This window comes from Somniosus microcephalus, chromosome 18, assembly GCF_052327205.1.
Source record: "Somniosus microcephalus isolate GS21.2 chromosome 18, FLI_Smic_1.0, whole genome shotgun sequence".
NCBI lineage: Eukaryota > Metazoa > Chordata > Chondrichthyes > Squaliformes > Somniosidae > Somniosus > Somniosus microcephalus.
Genome location: NC_141004.1, coordinates 31,980,013 through 31,994,502, shown reverse-complemented (window position 1 = coordinate 31,994,502; position 14,490 = coordinate 31,980,013). Strand labels below are relative to the sequence as shown.

Sequence of the window (14,490 nt, the reverse complement as noted above, 5' to 3'; positions counted from 1 at the left end):
TCTGCATGTTGTTCTTTGCTTACAGTTTCTACTCAGGTGCCCCTGAGAGAGACATCCAAAACATAGGCCATTGTACTTCAGAAATTCGATTCTGTCCTTATGTGGCTGTGCTTTGATGTCACTGCAGAAATCCAATGTATGATTCTTCTGGCAGAATAAACATGGCTTCTGAAAGGCATTAGCAGGCGTCACTGTGCTGCTCTTTTTGGGAGATGAGTTCTGAGACCTTTCTTCCCCAGCCTGAGTGACGATAGTTGCAAAGCTGCTTCCCCTGGAACCACCTTTCCTGAGAGTCTTTGATTCAGCAGGCTTGGCTTTCACTCTTCCATCAGTAGTCGGGCTGACATCCTGGATGTTTCCAAACAATGGGTCCCTAGCAATTTTAGCCTGTTTGTCTATGAAATTCACTAAGTCTGCAAACCTGGCTCTACTTTTCCGTCTCTCCATTATCTCAAAGGCTGTTCTTCTCGATTGTTCTCTCATCCTGTAAGGAAGCTTAGAGATGATGATTCTCATAGTCGTAGGATTGTCCATCTCTTCCATGAATTCAACATCCTCCATGGTGTTGCGACATCCTATGAGAAAAAGAACATATGTGTTCAATGCCTCCCCGTCCTCCGATCTGATCTGTGGCCACTTGGTAGCCTTTTCAATATATGCAGTGGCTATCTTCAGCTCGTTACCATAGTGCTCCTGCAGCAACTTCCTGGCTTCTATGTATCCCCGGTCCGGTCTCATGTGTTCACAGCTTCTGACCAGGTCTTGTGGTTTACCACTGGTGTACTGTCCCAGGTAGTATAACTTATCACTGCTGCTCTCTGTTTTGGAGTCAATGGCTTGTTCGAAGGATCTGATGAAGGGCTTATACTTGAGTGGGTCGCCTTGGAACACTGGTATGTCTCTTTGAGGGAGTCGAAACAGATTCTGTTGTTTTACAAGCATCTCTGTAATTTCGTTCTGACGTTGCATCACTCGGTATAGGCTTCTCCCTGTGTCTTCAGGCCTCTGGTGGTCATCAGCAGGGTCTAGTCTAGACCGTCTGACGTCTGGGGTAGCATCACGTGCTCCTGTTAGTGGAGAGGCCACTCTTCCACGCTGTAATGCCAGGAGATGGCCTTCGGACTCTCTTTTAACTCTTGAAGGTGCCCTGGATCCAACTCTGTGTGACAACATTGACTGGCAGTATTCGTTCATGCCATCCTGTGAGCCTTCATAATCTTCATACACACTCAACCTGGCATGAGACCGCAATAGCTGTTTTTATCTCCAGCTGTTCTTTCTTTGCCTGCACTTGGGCCTGTTGGGCCTGCAGTTGGGCCTGTTGGGCCTGCAGTTGGGCCTGTTCCCGTTCAAGAGCTTGCTTCTCCACTAAAGATGCTGCGCGCGCCATCAATGCTGCCTGTTCAACCTCCTCTCTCATGCGTCGCGACGAGCATGTGGTAGAAGCGACTGACCTGTGTCCAGAAACAGAGCTACCTTCTTTTCGATTTTTGCTCAGTCTGGCTGAAGTCTCTGAAATGCTATCATCTGGTCCGACTTCATCGTCATCTTTATCTTTCTCTGCTGTATCAGCATCTTGACGAATCTTTAACATCCACTGTTCTGTGGCCTTGACATAGTCCTTAATGCTGGATGATTTAAGATCAAACCAGTTGTGCTGATCAGCGTTTCCCTCTTCTTCAGACAGAAGTGCTAATACATCTTCATTGAGTACATTAAATTCTTCATGCAACTTGGAGAAATCATAATGCATTGTCTTCAGCTTTCTTAATATTAGCATTATCTTCCATGAGACAATCAATTATCTTCATTTTTCCAGTTATCTGAGCTAATTTAGCCCTCCTTGCACCTATTCTTCTATGTAACTTCTCTTCCATTGCCTTTGGGGTGAGCTTTACTTCACTCTTTTGGCCAACAATCCTTCTGGCTGGGGGAAGCTCCTCACGGCTCCGTAAGGCCTCGGCCATTTTACCCGCAGCTCTTATTTAGCTTCTCAATAGAATGAACAAGGCAAGTAACAGTCACTGTACCTTCGCTTTCTTATATTGTCATCTGGCTCCGTGACCATTCATGTATACGTTCGCCGACAATTCCGTCCTTTCCTTCTTAGGGAGCTAGTTTTTGACTAATGTAGTGGCGCTTCGTAATTTCCAAACATGCAGCCACTGAGCTTTGAGGCTTTTAACAACGAGTAGACGCGTGTCGAAATAAAACGTTCCAAAATGTAACTTTGTCTTTAAACTGTTTACTGTAACACCTTACAAACAGAATTACAAAGCAAAACACGTTTAAATGAACACGGTCAAAAACTGTATTGCTCCAGCCCTCAAAAGCCTTTACCTTCTCTCCAGCCTCGTGCAGCTTGAGCTGTAAAATGGCTGGATACCATGTGACAATCTTAAGGACTGTACCATTGTAGCAAGAATAAAGGGGGTATCTCAGACTATACTACTGGAACAAGAAAATAGGGGGTTTCTCAATACAATAGGTCAGTCAGGTAAATTAACTGTATTATACTATTTAACCAATATTTTAAAGTATTTTCTTTCTTAAACTTTCATGACTCTTACAGGGTGGAACCCGACTTGTTAAAGACAATCAAGGGAAATTTATGCATAATTATACAGCTTTGGGCATTCCTCAAAAAGTGAGCACTTAATGCCACGTCAAATCTGGTTGCAGTTTAACTAATGGAAGGCTTGGAAAGACCAGCACAAACATAGGCAGAAGAGTGAGAACAGATCACAGATGCATTTAGTTTCCTCAGAAATGGAGGATGCTGCATCCTCTGGGAAGGAGATAAAAACAGAAGAAAAATTTTAAAATATGTTGGCAAATTGATCACCGTCTATTCAACTTTTTAAAAAATTGGTCACTCATGGTGGATTTAGATATAAGCACTGAAACCATGAGATTTATTTACTCAGGTGGAAGGCTGGGGTTAAGTCCTCCAAAAGTTAAATTTTTTGCTACTCTGGGGCATTTCCAGCACTTATAGAAAATGAGGCAATTATATTTTCTCACTAGGTTTTTACCTTCCAACTTCACAACCCCAACAAATTCATCTGCACTGTTGTACAAAACATGGAAACCTCATACCAGACAAAGTGAGTTAATTTTTAAAATATTTCGGGACAGACTTTTATTATATTAAAACACATTGTAATTGTTCAGTGATGTATTATCTCGACCTAACCTCTGATCTACTTCTTCAGTCTCATGTATAGGTTAACTGCACTTGCTTTGCTCACTCCCTGGTACAGCCAGGTTTCAAAGCCATACTTTAATACTTGTGAAACTGCCACCTGAACCTGATTGTAACTTTATAAGGCCTGATTTTTAAGCAAACCCGCCTGGCGGGAATGGGGCAGGTTCAGAGGTCATTCAGTTGCTTAAGATGCAAATGTTTTATTTGTTTATTCTTCCTTTCTTCTTTTTCTCAGTTATTTGCATGATTGCAAAAGATACCTTTTTCCTCCCCTTACTTCCCACTGTGAATTTGTGGTTCTTGCTCTGGCTGTTATTGGCATAATGCTGCACCAGTGAAGCTTTCTCCTACTGTCTGGCCTTCGCTGACCAATACCTTGAACAGGTGGCAATTTGCCATCCTCCAGGCCTGACCGTCTAACTGACACCAGCCACAAAGTCTGAGCTCAGCATCAAAGCACCCCAAATATTAGGATATTTTTCAGGGCTCCAAGACCATAGGCAATGCCATAGATAGGCTACTAGTTTCAAATTAAATCCTGACTGTCTGTTCTACTGTATAATGAATACAACTATTTTCCCCCTTGTTTTCATCTCCAACAATGTCTAACCGTGTCATAGTGAGCTGATTAGACAGGTGAGGAAGGTGTCAGTAATGGAGAACATAAGGATGTGGCATGGTTTGGCAGAAGTGCGCAATTTACAGAAAGACACTGGCCCTGAATTTGCGGGCGGGGGCTTCCCGCAAGGAAATGCCTCCGATCAGCAAATAAAATGCCCGCGTACATGGGGGTCCGGGAGGATCGGAGACTCGCGCGGGTAGAGGCCCACGTATCCCAGGGCGCAGGCGGTTCACAAGCACCACTGGGATCACGTGGGCCGGCCCAACCAATGAAAGAAGGGGATCCCCATTCATGCTTATGGGGTTTCCGTATGTACAGAAACCCCATAAGCATGAATGGGAATAACCCCCAAAAATACATCTATACATCAAATAAATACCTATTTTAAATGAATTAAAATGCTATTTAATTAAATAATTAAAACAAAATTTTAATTTTTTGAAGAATAAACATAAATGTTTTAAAGGGGCTAAAAATAAACTTACCTTGTTGCACAGGTTTTATAATGTAAAAATAATTGAAAAAATTTACAAATTTTTTAAAACTCTTCCACTGGTAAAAGCTGACCTTACACCTGCTATTACCAGGTGTAAGAATTTCAAGGGCATTCGCTGGGCAGAAGTTGGGAAAATAGCCCAACTCCCGCCCGCGGATGCCCTTTTTCCGGGGTTGCATTGGCTCTGTCAGGAAGATTCTTGACAGAAATACAAGTTCCGGGTTTACGCGCATGTGCTACGCAACTTGCACGCACCCGTAGGGACCGCAAAATATGGCCCAATGTGCACATTCTGAATCTCCAGCCTCCCACTCTGTGATACTACGAGGGTAATTTTAACTGAACCAGCCCGACAGGCAGGGGGCAGGTAGGGATCAGCCACCCGTTTTACACTCCGCCTGATTTTAGCCTTCATCGACTTTAATGCAGAGTAAAATCGTGTGGTGTACAATGGTTGGCGGGCCTGAAAATGCCCAATTCCCGCCGGGTGGGCTGGGCTAACATTTTCCCTGCGTGTCTCCAGTGCCCAGCTCCACTTTGCCTTCCCAATTACACGTGTGGAGATTACAAGTTTCAGAAAATACAACAGATTATTGTAGCATGCATTACTCATGACATATAGATTGCTGTACATTGCAACACATTTTGAATTTTTAACAAATTATTTTACATTGCAGTTCTGGTAATTAATTCTTTTATCTTCCATTGCCTTTATCAACTTTTCCTTCTGTAACATCATGTGGGTTTAACTGAAAAATAAATATTTGCTCTGAGTTAAGTACTATGTTAATGCAAACAAATACACACCCTTTTACTTGCTTATATATCAGAAGGTTGGAATATGGAGTTTACTTCATGTGTGTAAAACTCCTCTGACTCACAAGCACTGTGGAAGTGAGCTACTGATGTATTAGAAAATAATCTCCATTCAAACATTTCAACTGCAATGGAGATTTTCACAGCACGTCACAAGTTTCAATTATATTGTATCCTCAATATTAAAAAGAAAACTAGCAGAGAAAGTTATACAGCAACATTGGTCTGAGAAGAAGTTGGCTGCTTACCCTCTTTGTTAAGTAATAATGGCTGGTCTGGAAAAGTAGACTATGGCTGTGTAATGCAGAGGAGCCCATCTTTTGTCATTATGGGCTCTTTAGGTATGTACCATAGAGTGTGTAAAACTTAAATCCATGTTCTCATTCATCTGCATGTATCTCAAGTTGCCAATGCTAACAGATTTTGGTATCCTCGTTTAAGATTTAGCCACCAATGAGGCAATAGCATGAAGACAGCCTTTTCCAAACCTCCAGGGACTCAAAATTCAAACAGGACAAACCATCAAATAAATATAACCACAAATAGGACTTAGTTGCCTGGCCTTCAGGGGCCCGGTTGGAGGCGTATATTAGACACCCCTGCACCAATGTGTGAGGCCACAGAGTGGGAGGATGGAGTTCAATCCCCAATCAGCCCAGCTTTTGATCTGAGCCACAACAAGCAGGGAGATAACACACAGCCACACAGGCAGTATCTACCGAGTACTACTACATGCCCACTAGTGGGGGCAATTATAGAAGTCTGATGGGAAACCATTCCTCAGAAGATGAAATGGGACTGGGTAGAGTCTACAATATAGCTGATAGTACACGGCTTGTGGAAGGAATCTGCTAAAAGGCCAAATGGTCTTTTCTCATCACAGACTTTTTTCTATTTTTTATTTTCTGTTCTGGATTATTTTGTTTAATCAGTCTACTCCACGCCATACATTTGATGATGATCTTAACTAAAGATTTGTGCTGTTTTAGAATGTCAGCACACAAACAAGAACTGCAAACAAGAACTATTATGTCAAGCATTTTCTATGAAACTTAGCCTCTGTAGTTCTCACATGAATTTTATATTGGTTCAGTTAGATACAATGTTGTATATGGTATAAATGTGACTTACTCAGCAAATGTATTACAATGTAGACATACCTACTGACTTTATTAAATGAGATAAAAAATCAAATTCAATGTTAATAGAGTTTCACTTTACAGTTCAGCGCATGTAAACCGGCTTACAGGTCCACAATAGCACAAAAATAATATTAAAATGATATTGTGCAGTTCTGAAAGTGTTTAAATATCAGATGTGGCAGGACTAAGGGGACCTGTTCCCAGGCGAACACAATGATATCTGTAACCCAACACATACTCATCCTCCAATTTCTCACTCCTTTCATTTGAGTGAGCACCTTATTTCCTCTTCATGCCTCCCCTGATTGACTTCTAGAAATCAGAAACCCATTAGGGCTGGTTTTCAGGTCATTGGCTATGCCCAGATTGACACAATCAGAAGTATGGATAGGCATAACCAATCAGAAGTATTGGTGGAGATCAACTGTGCTCAATCTCTGCCCCCAATGTGCATGATATTCATTTCCAATGGGGTGAATGCCTGGTGCAGGAAGTGACACCATTCAGCATTAAATAGGATTTTTGAACTTTATGCCAGAAGTGCACGCAATGATATATTTTTTCCATGTAGATTTGTCGTCCAGGGTTGGTGGCTTGTGCCTTTAAAAATGAAATCATTTAAATGGAACTTCATTTTATCATTTTCAAATGATCTTGTTAAGTGAATAGGATGGAAAAAGGATGCAGAAGTTTTGTACAAACCCCAAACTGCAGCCATCCCCTTTCTCTGTGACTTCTTTGGCTTTGATTTCCTCAAAGCGGATCATTAGACGGAGGCTGGGGTGAGCAACCTTGTCCCACGCATCTTCCTTCCTCCTTCCTATGTGCAGTATTTTCTGCAAATGTGGCCCAACAGTTGAAACTTTGAAATTGCCATGAGTCCAGAGAGTGATAGCCATGTGTCAACATGCAACCCATAGGGACTGTGAGTTCATGAACATGTATGATTCTGAGGCAGGATACTAAGGGATTTGCCAGGAGGAACAGCATGTAAGGATGTCAGGGAAGCCACATTCAGAGGTGAAAGGAGCTGTTGCAAAGAGTACCGTTCTTGAGTAAACTTGAGTTAATCCAAAACTCTGCTGCCCATATCCTAACTCATGCCAAGTCTCACTCACCCATCACCCGTGTGCTTGCAAACATACAATGACTCCTAGTCCAGCAATGACTCAATTTTAAAATTCTCATCCTTGTTTTCAAATCCCTCCATGGCATCGCCCCTCCCTATCTCTGTCACCTCCTCCAGCCCTACAACCCTCCGAGATCTCTGCGCTCCTCCAATTCTGGCCGCTTTCCTTGGCTTCACCATCTGCAGCCATGCCTGCAGCTGCCTAGGCCCTGAGCTCTGGAATTCCCTCCTTAAACCTTTCCGCATCTCTATCTATCCTCCTTTAAGTCATTCCTTAAAACCTACCTCCTTGACCAAGCTTTTAATCACCTGTCTTAATATGACTTTATGCGGCTCAGTGTCAAATTTTGTCTGGTAACGCTTCTGTGAAACACCTTGGGATGTCCTACTACGTGATAGGCGCTATATAAATGCAAGTTGTTGTTTGGCATAATTAAGTGTTCTTGAGAAGAATTCAAAATACTGCAAGACTGTATGGTTGCGAGGTGACTATGCATGCCAGATATGTGTCATGTATATCATTATTAAGTTATGGTGGTCTCATATCTTGAGGCATTTGTCAAAACTATTAAACTTTTCATGGCACTAAGTGCTGCCATTTGCATTTATGTTACCTCCTGCCATGCAGCCAGTGCAGCTCATCTCAAAAGCTGGCAGCCCTCTGCAGGGAACAGGACCTCCTTCTCTGGCACACTTGCTCCAGCAAAATAACCACAGCCTCACTGAAAACCGTGGAACCCTGCTACTTTCCCAACGAACTGTTGATATTCCTTCAAACCGCAGTGCTTCTGTGATAACACTTTGATCACAGAAACAGCAGTGGCCCGTTAAATAAATGAGTTCCCACCCATTAATGTAACAAGTCCCAATGAGAGCCATTCCAGAAGCCTGCAGCTAAGCCACATTCCGTAAATGCGGCTGATCTTGGAAACAGATGGACGTGCTAACATTGCACGACCCAAATTATGCCCCATTGGAAGCTCCACATGACAATTCGAGTTATTATGTGGCTAAGTCACAGACACTATAGTAAACCTATATGATACATCATTAGGTCATTTAACAAATAAATCATTTAAGTTTGGTGCAAGTTTACTGTTGACAGGTAATTTGCAAAAGGATAAAAAGTGAGGTGTTTCTAAAATACAAAGTGCTGGATGCTCTGGCAGGAGGGTCAGTTACCAGAGGACACAGATTTAAGATCATTGGCAAAAGAAGCCATGGGGAGATGAGGAGACTTTTTTTACGCAGCAAGTTATTACGATCTGGAATGTGTTGCCTGAAAGGGTTGTGGAAGCAGATTCAATAGCGATTTTTAAGAGGAAATTGAAAATACACTTAAAAAAGGAAACCTTTGCAGGGCTCTGGGGTAAGAGCAGGGGAGTGGGACTTATTCGATAGCTCTTTCAAAGAGCTGGCAGAGGCACGATGGGCTGAATGGTTCTATGATGTACCTTAAAAGTGCTGCAAACTGGTAGTATAGTTCCATGAGGAATCTATATTTTTTAAATGTATCTTTTCTACAAGAAATAAAACCAGTAAATGAATAACTGCGTCCACAGAAAAGAAAACCGATTGTTTTCGCCTAAGAGCAGGTAGTGTGGAATTCGCCTGTCTCCTCCAGTTATGTTTGCACCACATTGTCGTGAAAGCAGAAAACATTTAAAAGAGGTAAAGTTTTATTTACATAGAGGGGAAAATTCTGCTCCCATGTAAGAAATCTCTTGTGTGAACGCCAGCCACAGGGAACAAGGTGGACAGCTTCACACCATTGGCCCAGTAATTCGGGTCGGTGGCTTGCCGCGCATGCAAGCCCCGTATATGCACTTACCCGACGCGCTGACATTTCACCTCCAGGGACGCCTGGAATTCATGTTTGAAAAAGAAGAATCCCGGGCAGCGTCTGATGTCACGCCGCCCAGGAGTGCAGCCAGCGCGAAGCCTGGAGCGCGCTGTGCAAGTGAGACACGCCCCTTGAGGTCTCAGTTTAATATGACACGCCCCCAATGTTTCTCACAAGCTGCAATGCATTTTTACATGCAAAGCAGCATTTTAAATAGGTTTTTGGTATTTTTATGAAGCTTTTGGTAACTTTTATAAACTTTTAAAAACGTTTACATTATTTTGAAGAATCTGAAGTAGTTTTAAACAGAATTAAAGCAATTTAAAGACTTTTAAAAGCCCTAAAATAATTTTTTTAATTCCATTTATTTATTTAGCAATGTCGTCGTCATACGTGTCTTCACACTGTTCCCTTTGGGGAACTGTATGAAGTGGTGGAAGGATTTATGGCCGTGATTAACACTCATTCCGTGACCGTAACCATCTTTGAACCAGCCATTAGGGTGGTTAGTCCTATGGCGGGAGGGTTTTACAGGCTCCCACAAGCTATACAAGGAGGGGGGGCCACCCACACCCACAGACGCAAATATCCCACTGGATGTCAACCCAGAATTTAGAGCCGGAGCTCCGACTCCACTTGCCGGGACTGTCTGGAGCGGGGTTCGAAACCCTACCCCGTCTGGCCCAGCGGCGGGGATCCTACCGCTACGCCAAAGGCCCAATCCGATTAGCAATGTGAAATGGCTGGAATGAGCACAATTCACGGCATTAAAAGAACTCACAATTGAACTGATGATGACATCAGCAATCTCCTCAACGAGGTGGAGGCGCAGCCCCTGCTCATCATTGGTAATGAGAAGTCAAAGGCGCCGCAAAAAGGACAGATGATAGCTTGGTCTTTCAAGTGGCAGCATAGGGCTCCAGTCACGGGGAGGGAAAAGGCGCAGGAAACGTATGGGTGTCACCTTTTGCGTGGAGTGGGCCTTTTGCGTAGCGGTAAGCATCCCCGCCGCTGGGCCAGAAGGAGTAGGGTTTCGAACCCCGCTCCAGACAGTCCCGGCAAGTGGAGTCGGAGCTCCAACTATAAATTCTGGGTGGACATCCAGCGGGATACTTGCGTCCGTGGGTGTGGGTGGCCCCCCCCCTCAGATGGGTTGTGGGAGCCCGTAAAACCCTCACGCCATAGGACTAACCACCCTAATGGCTGGTATGAAGATGGTTATGGTCACGGAAGGAGTGTTAACGTGGCCAGAAATCCTTCCACCACTTCATACAGTTCCCGAAAGGGAACAGTGTGAGGATACGTACGACGATGACCTGTTGCGCAATGCACCTCCTTGGACCCTCAGTCGCAGATGCGAGGGGGCAAATCGTGCAATTGTTAAATTTTTCATTTTATTGACATGTAAAATGTTGGCCCAGTAATTCCCTTCCAAACGCGCGAGTACGGTCGGGGTACTTACGCGTCTGTCCGGAGGAAATGCCGGTTTTCAGCATGCACAGCGCATGCGGGGAAAACCAGCATTTCCTGTCCTTTGAACGAAGGGGTTCAGAGGCAGAACGCGTGCGACTGTACAGGCAGCGGGTGCGCAGTAAAATTCGCCGCTTTCATTCATGCTTTCAGTGAGGTCAAGTCCTTACAACTTACACATGAAAAAAGCATGAGTACAGTTGCTCCAGAGGCTGCGGTTGTTTGGGAAAGGGATGAAAGTTATTTTAAGAAATGCTGAGGTAAGTTTTAAAGTTTATTTTTGTTTTTTAAAACGGGTTTTCAGTACTGTAGGTAGAAGGATCAATTGTGGCTATGTGAATTGAATTTGCTGTGTTTATTAAATGTGAAAATGACTCCAACATTTTTAAGAAAGAAACTTTTCATCAGTAATATATTCTTTTAAGTAATTATGTATGTATGTCTGTATATATTCCTTTGCGTGTATGTATATATTCCTTTACTTATGTGTATGAATGTATGTATTTAATTATGACTTTCAGAGAAAGTAACTTATTGGAAAATCATAATTAAAAACATATTCATACACATAAGTAAAGGAATATAAAACATACATACATATACGTAAAGGAATATATGCGGACATACATACATAATTACTTATTACTGATGAAAAGTTTCTTTCTTAAAAGTGTTGGAAATGTTACATTACTCATTTTAGAACACTCATTCTCACATTCAATTCACACAGCCACAATTGCTCCTTCTACCTACCGTACTGAAAACCCTTTAAAAAAAAAAAATTTAAACTTTAAAACTAACCTCAGCATTTCTTAAAATAATTTTCCTCCCTTTCCCAAACAAAAATATTGCCTTTCAGAAGCTCCACGATAAAATATATCTTCCTCCGCAGCCTTGGAGCAACTTTACACATGCTTTTTTCAAGTGTAACTTGTAAGGACTTACCCTCACTGAATCCATGAATGAAATCGACGAAGTTCACTGCGCACGCGCTGCCTGTGCAGTCGCACGCGCTGTGCCTCTGAACCCCTTCGTTCAGAGGACCGGAAATGCCGGCGTTCTCCGCATGCACGGTGTTTCCTCAACGCCGGCATTTCATCCGGCCAGATGCGTGAGTACCCAGACCGTACTCACGCATTTGGACCCGAATTACTGGGCCATTGTCCTACGCCATTACATCAAAGGTTTTCCCTCTCCCCATGATGTGAATGGCGGGGCGGAGGGAGAAACCTGCCAAAAACTGTGACTCCATTGACGCTTTTCTATCAAATAAATGTCGCCATAACCTAGAGTTAAACATTTACGTGCCTTTGTTGCCCCGTGTTGCCTTTTTTGACATTCATAGGTTTTCCCAGAAACTAAGATCAGATTTGAAAATGATGATAAATAGATTTAACAACAGCTCAGTCTCCTGCATCACTGCCTCAACAGAGAAACGCACTGGCGCACCTGTTGCTTAATATGCATAGCAACCTGGAAGGTTGTCAAACACTTCAAGACTTTTTTCTGTTACTTTTTTGGGGGTCTGTGGCAAAGTTTGTGATATTTTTTGTCAGAGTTTTTATTTTTGGGGGGATTAAAGACACACTTTTTAGTTTGCACTAAAATGAAGAAGTGTGCTCCAATAGCATATATTCAACATTAAAAAGGTAGAGGAAATATTTGATCGAAAAGCATCCAAATAGGTTGAGTCAGAAATTATCAACAAATATTATAAGCGATCGTCCTTAAGGAAAGGCTATTATTCCTTGATCATTGAAGTGTCACAGTTCATAATCTCACATTTCTTATTTTACACCGCTTTGCTACACTGTGCTATATTAAGTACGACAAGGGATTTGTTTTCCATTTTGGAAAAATAACTTCTGAAACATTTTTTTTACAGGTTTATGATTTTGTCTTGTTTATACAGCAATGTCTACAGTTCTACTAATGTAGCTTGACTTGCCACAGTAAACCTGGTGGTTTACATCAATCCTGTACTGCGCCCGAACTTTGTGACTTTGACACACACGGACTTTAACAGGTGCCAACAGGAACCTTCATTTAACCCTTAAGAGGGCGACGTCGATCGCACACTAACAGATTTTTTCACAAATTGCAGTCTGGCAGAGAAGTCATGTGGACAGACTGGGGTGTAACTCGAAGGAATCAAAAGAACTTAACTTTTTTTTGGAAGAAACACTCCTGAGTACTGTGGCTTTCAACTAAGAAACAATAATGGAAAATACTTCACACCTTGCTTAAACACGACCCTGCGATCATCAGTGTATGTGGAGAATAGCATTTGCAGCTCACAGCACTGAAACTCCGCAGTAATTATTACAGGTCCTTAGTGTTTCGTGTAACAGTTGCCAAATCAAAATTAAATCTTTCATGTGGACAAAAATATCTTCGCATTACACGATCTCTGGTACAAAATAAGTAAAATATCTTATTTAAATAACTGACCACAAAAGAAAACCACGATGAAATTTAAGGCAAAAAATCATTAAAAATCAACGTGTTACTAATATAGTACCAGAACTGTGCGTCGCCACAAATCACCTGTCTTTACAACTTGATACCAATTTACAGAATAATTTAAAATAATAAATACTGGAAGTTCTACAAATTATTTTTTTTATTTTGAGTCATAGATGCACCGTTACGAAGGCTGTGGAATATCTAGAATACAATAGCGAAAGGCACCTTACCTCTTTGCAAATTGGAAGACTCTCTCTTGGAAATCCCAACACGCTTATGTGCTGAGGCAACAGTAGAAAGCCTGTTACGAGAAGCAATACACAAAAGAAGCAGCGAGAGGACGAGGTGTTCCCATTCATGGCCAGTCAGATTGGGAGATAAATACAGTGGGCAATGGTGTTAAATGCAGAGACGCTGGGTGATGGCAGACTCTCTCTCTCTCCCTCGCTCTCCTTCCTGCTTGTTGCCACTCTCTGCTTCTGGCTCGGACACAATGGGAATGAAGTGATGTCGCCGGCTCGTGTCTTTTCGTCAGTTCGCGGAAACTCACGGAAATGGCCGAACCCCCTCCCTCCCGACGGCGGACGAGCCACGCACAAGAGCAGCAGAGGCAGGTGCGCCACCTTCTCAAGGCCGAGGGACGAAGCTGCTCAGGCCGACCGCCTGCCCCGGGCTGGAGCCATATCATCCAATACATGCGGCAAAGTTGTGTTTCATTTTCCAAATCAGCTTGCAACGCCTCACTCCGGCGTAAAACATTGTTACATTACATCATTCCAACATTGTGCTGCAGGTGCAGACAAGAGAGAAATGACAAGTGAATGCTTTGAATCCTGAAAATAAGAATTCGACATTCTGTACTTTAAATAATTCGCATTCTAGGCACTGAATCTAAACTGATCGCTTTTGAAATTCTATTTCAATTCCAAACAAGCACAAATGTAAAACTAAACAACTGCTGGTACTATAGTGACAGAATGTTCTGCTTAGACTTAAACTGTTGCTAAACTGTACATTCTGATTGTTAGAAGCGATCAGATTGAGCTGAACACATCACAATGGGACACAGCTCCCTCTGATCGAGGATTTTGTTCTGATATATATTTTTTTAGAACATCTTTATCAGACATCTTTACAAATCCATTTGTTTGTAAAAAAAATCTTCCTTCAAATCAATTGCATTTTCCAAGATTTCACTCAAAAGTCTTACAGTATATACTGCTTCGTAAATTTCTGCAGGCTAAGGAATATCTGAGAGGCAAGTAGGAAGTTAAGAGGAGAAAAAACAGTTGGAAAAC

At 42.4% G+C, this 14,490-nt stretch overlaps 1 protein-coding gene across 2 annotated transcripts in view; it reads right to left on the bottom strand.

Annotated features, from left to right (window-relative positions):
- Positions 1-13,960, bottom strand: part of elapor1 (endosome-lysosome associated apoptosis and autophagy regulator 1) — a 143,731-nt gene extending 129,771 nt beyond the window's left edge. The window contains exon 1 of one of the 2 annotated variants that reach the window (XM_086011319.1): positions 13,423-13,960. In XM_086011319.1, coding sequence (XP_085867445.1) covers positions 13,423-13,551 — 129 coding nt within the window. In that variant the 5' untranslated portion in view covers positions 13,552-13,960. The remainder of the gene's footprint in view (positions 1-13,422) is intronic. The other variant, XM_086011318.1, reaches the window with a different exon arrangement.
- Positions 13,961-14,490: the final 530 nt, after the last annotated feature.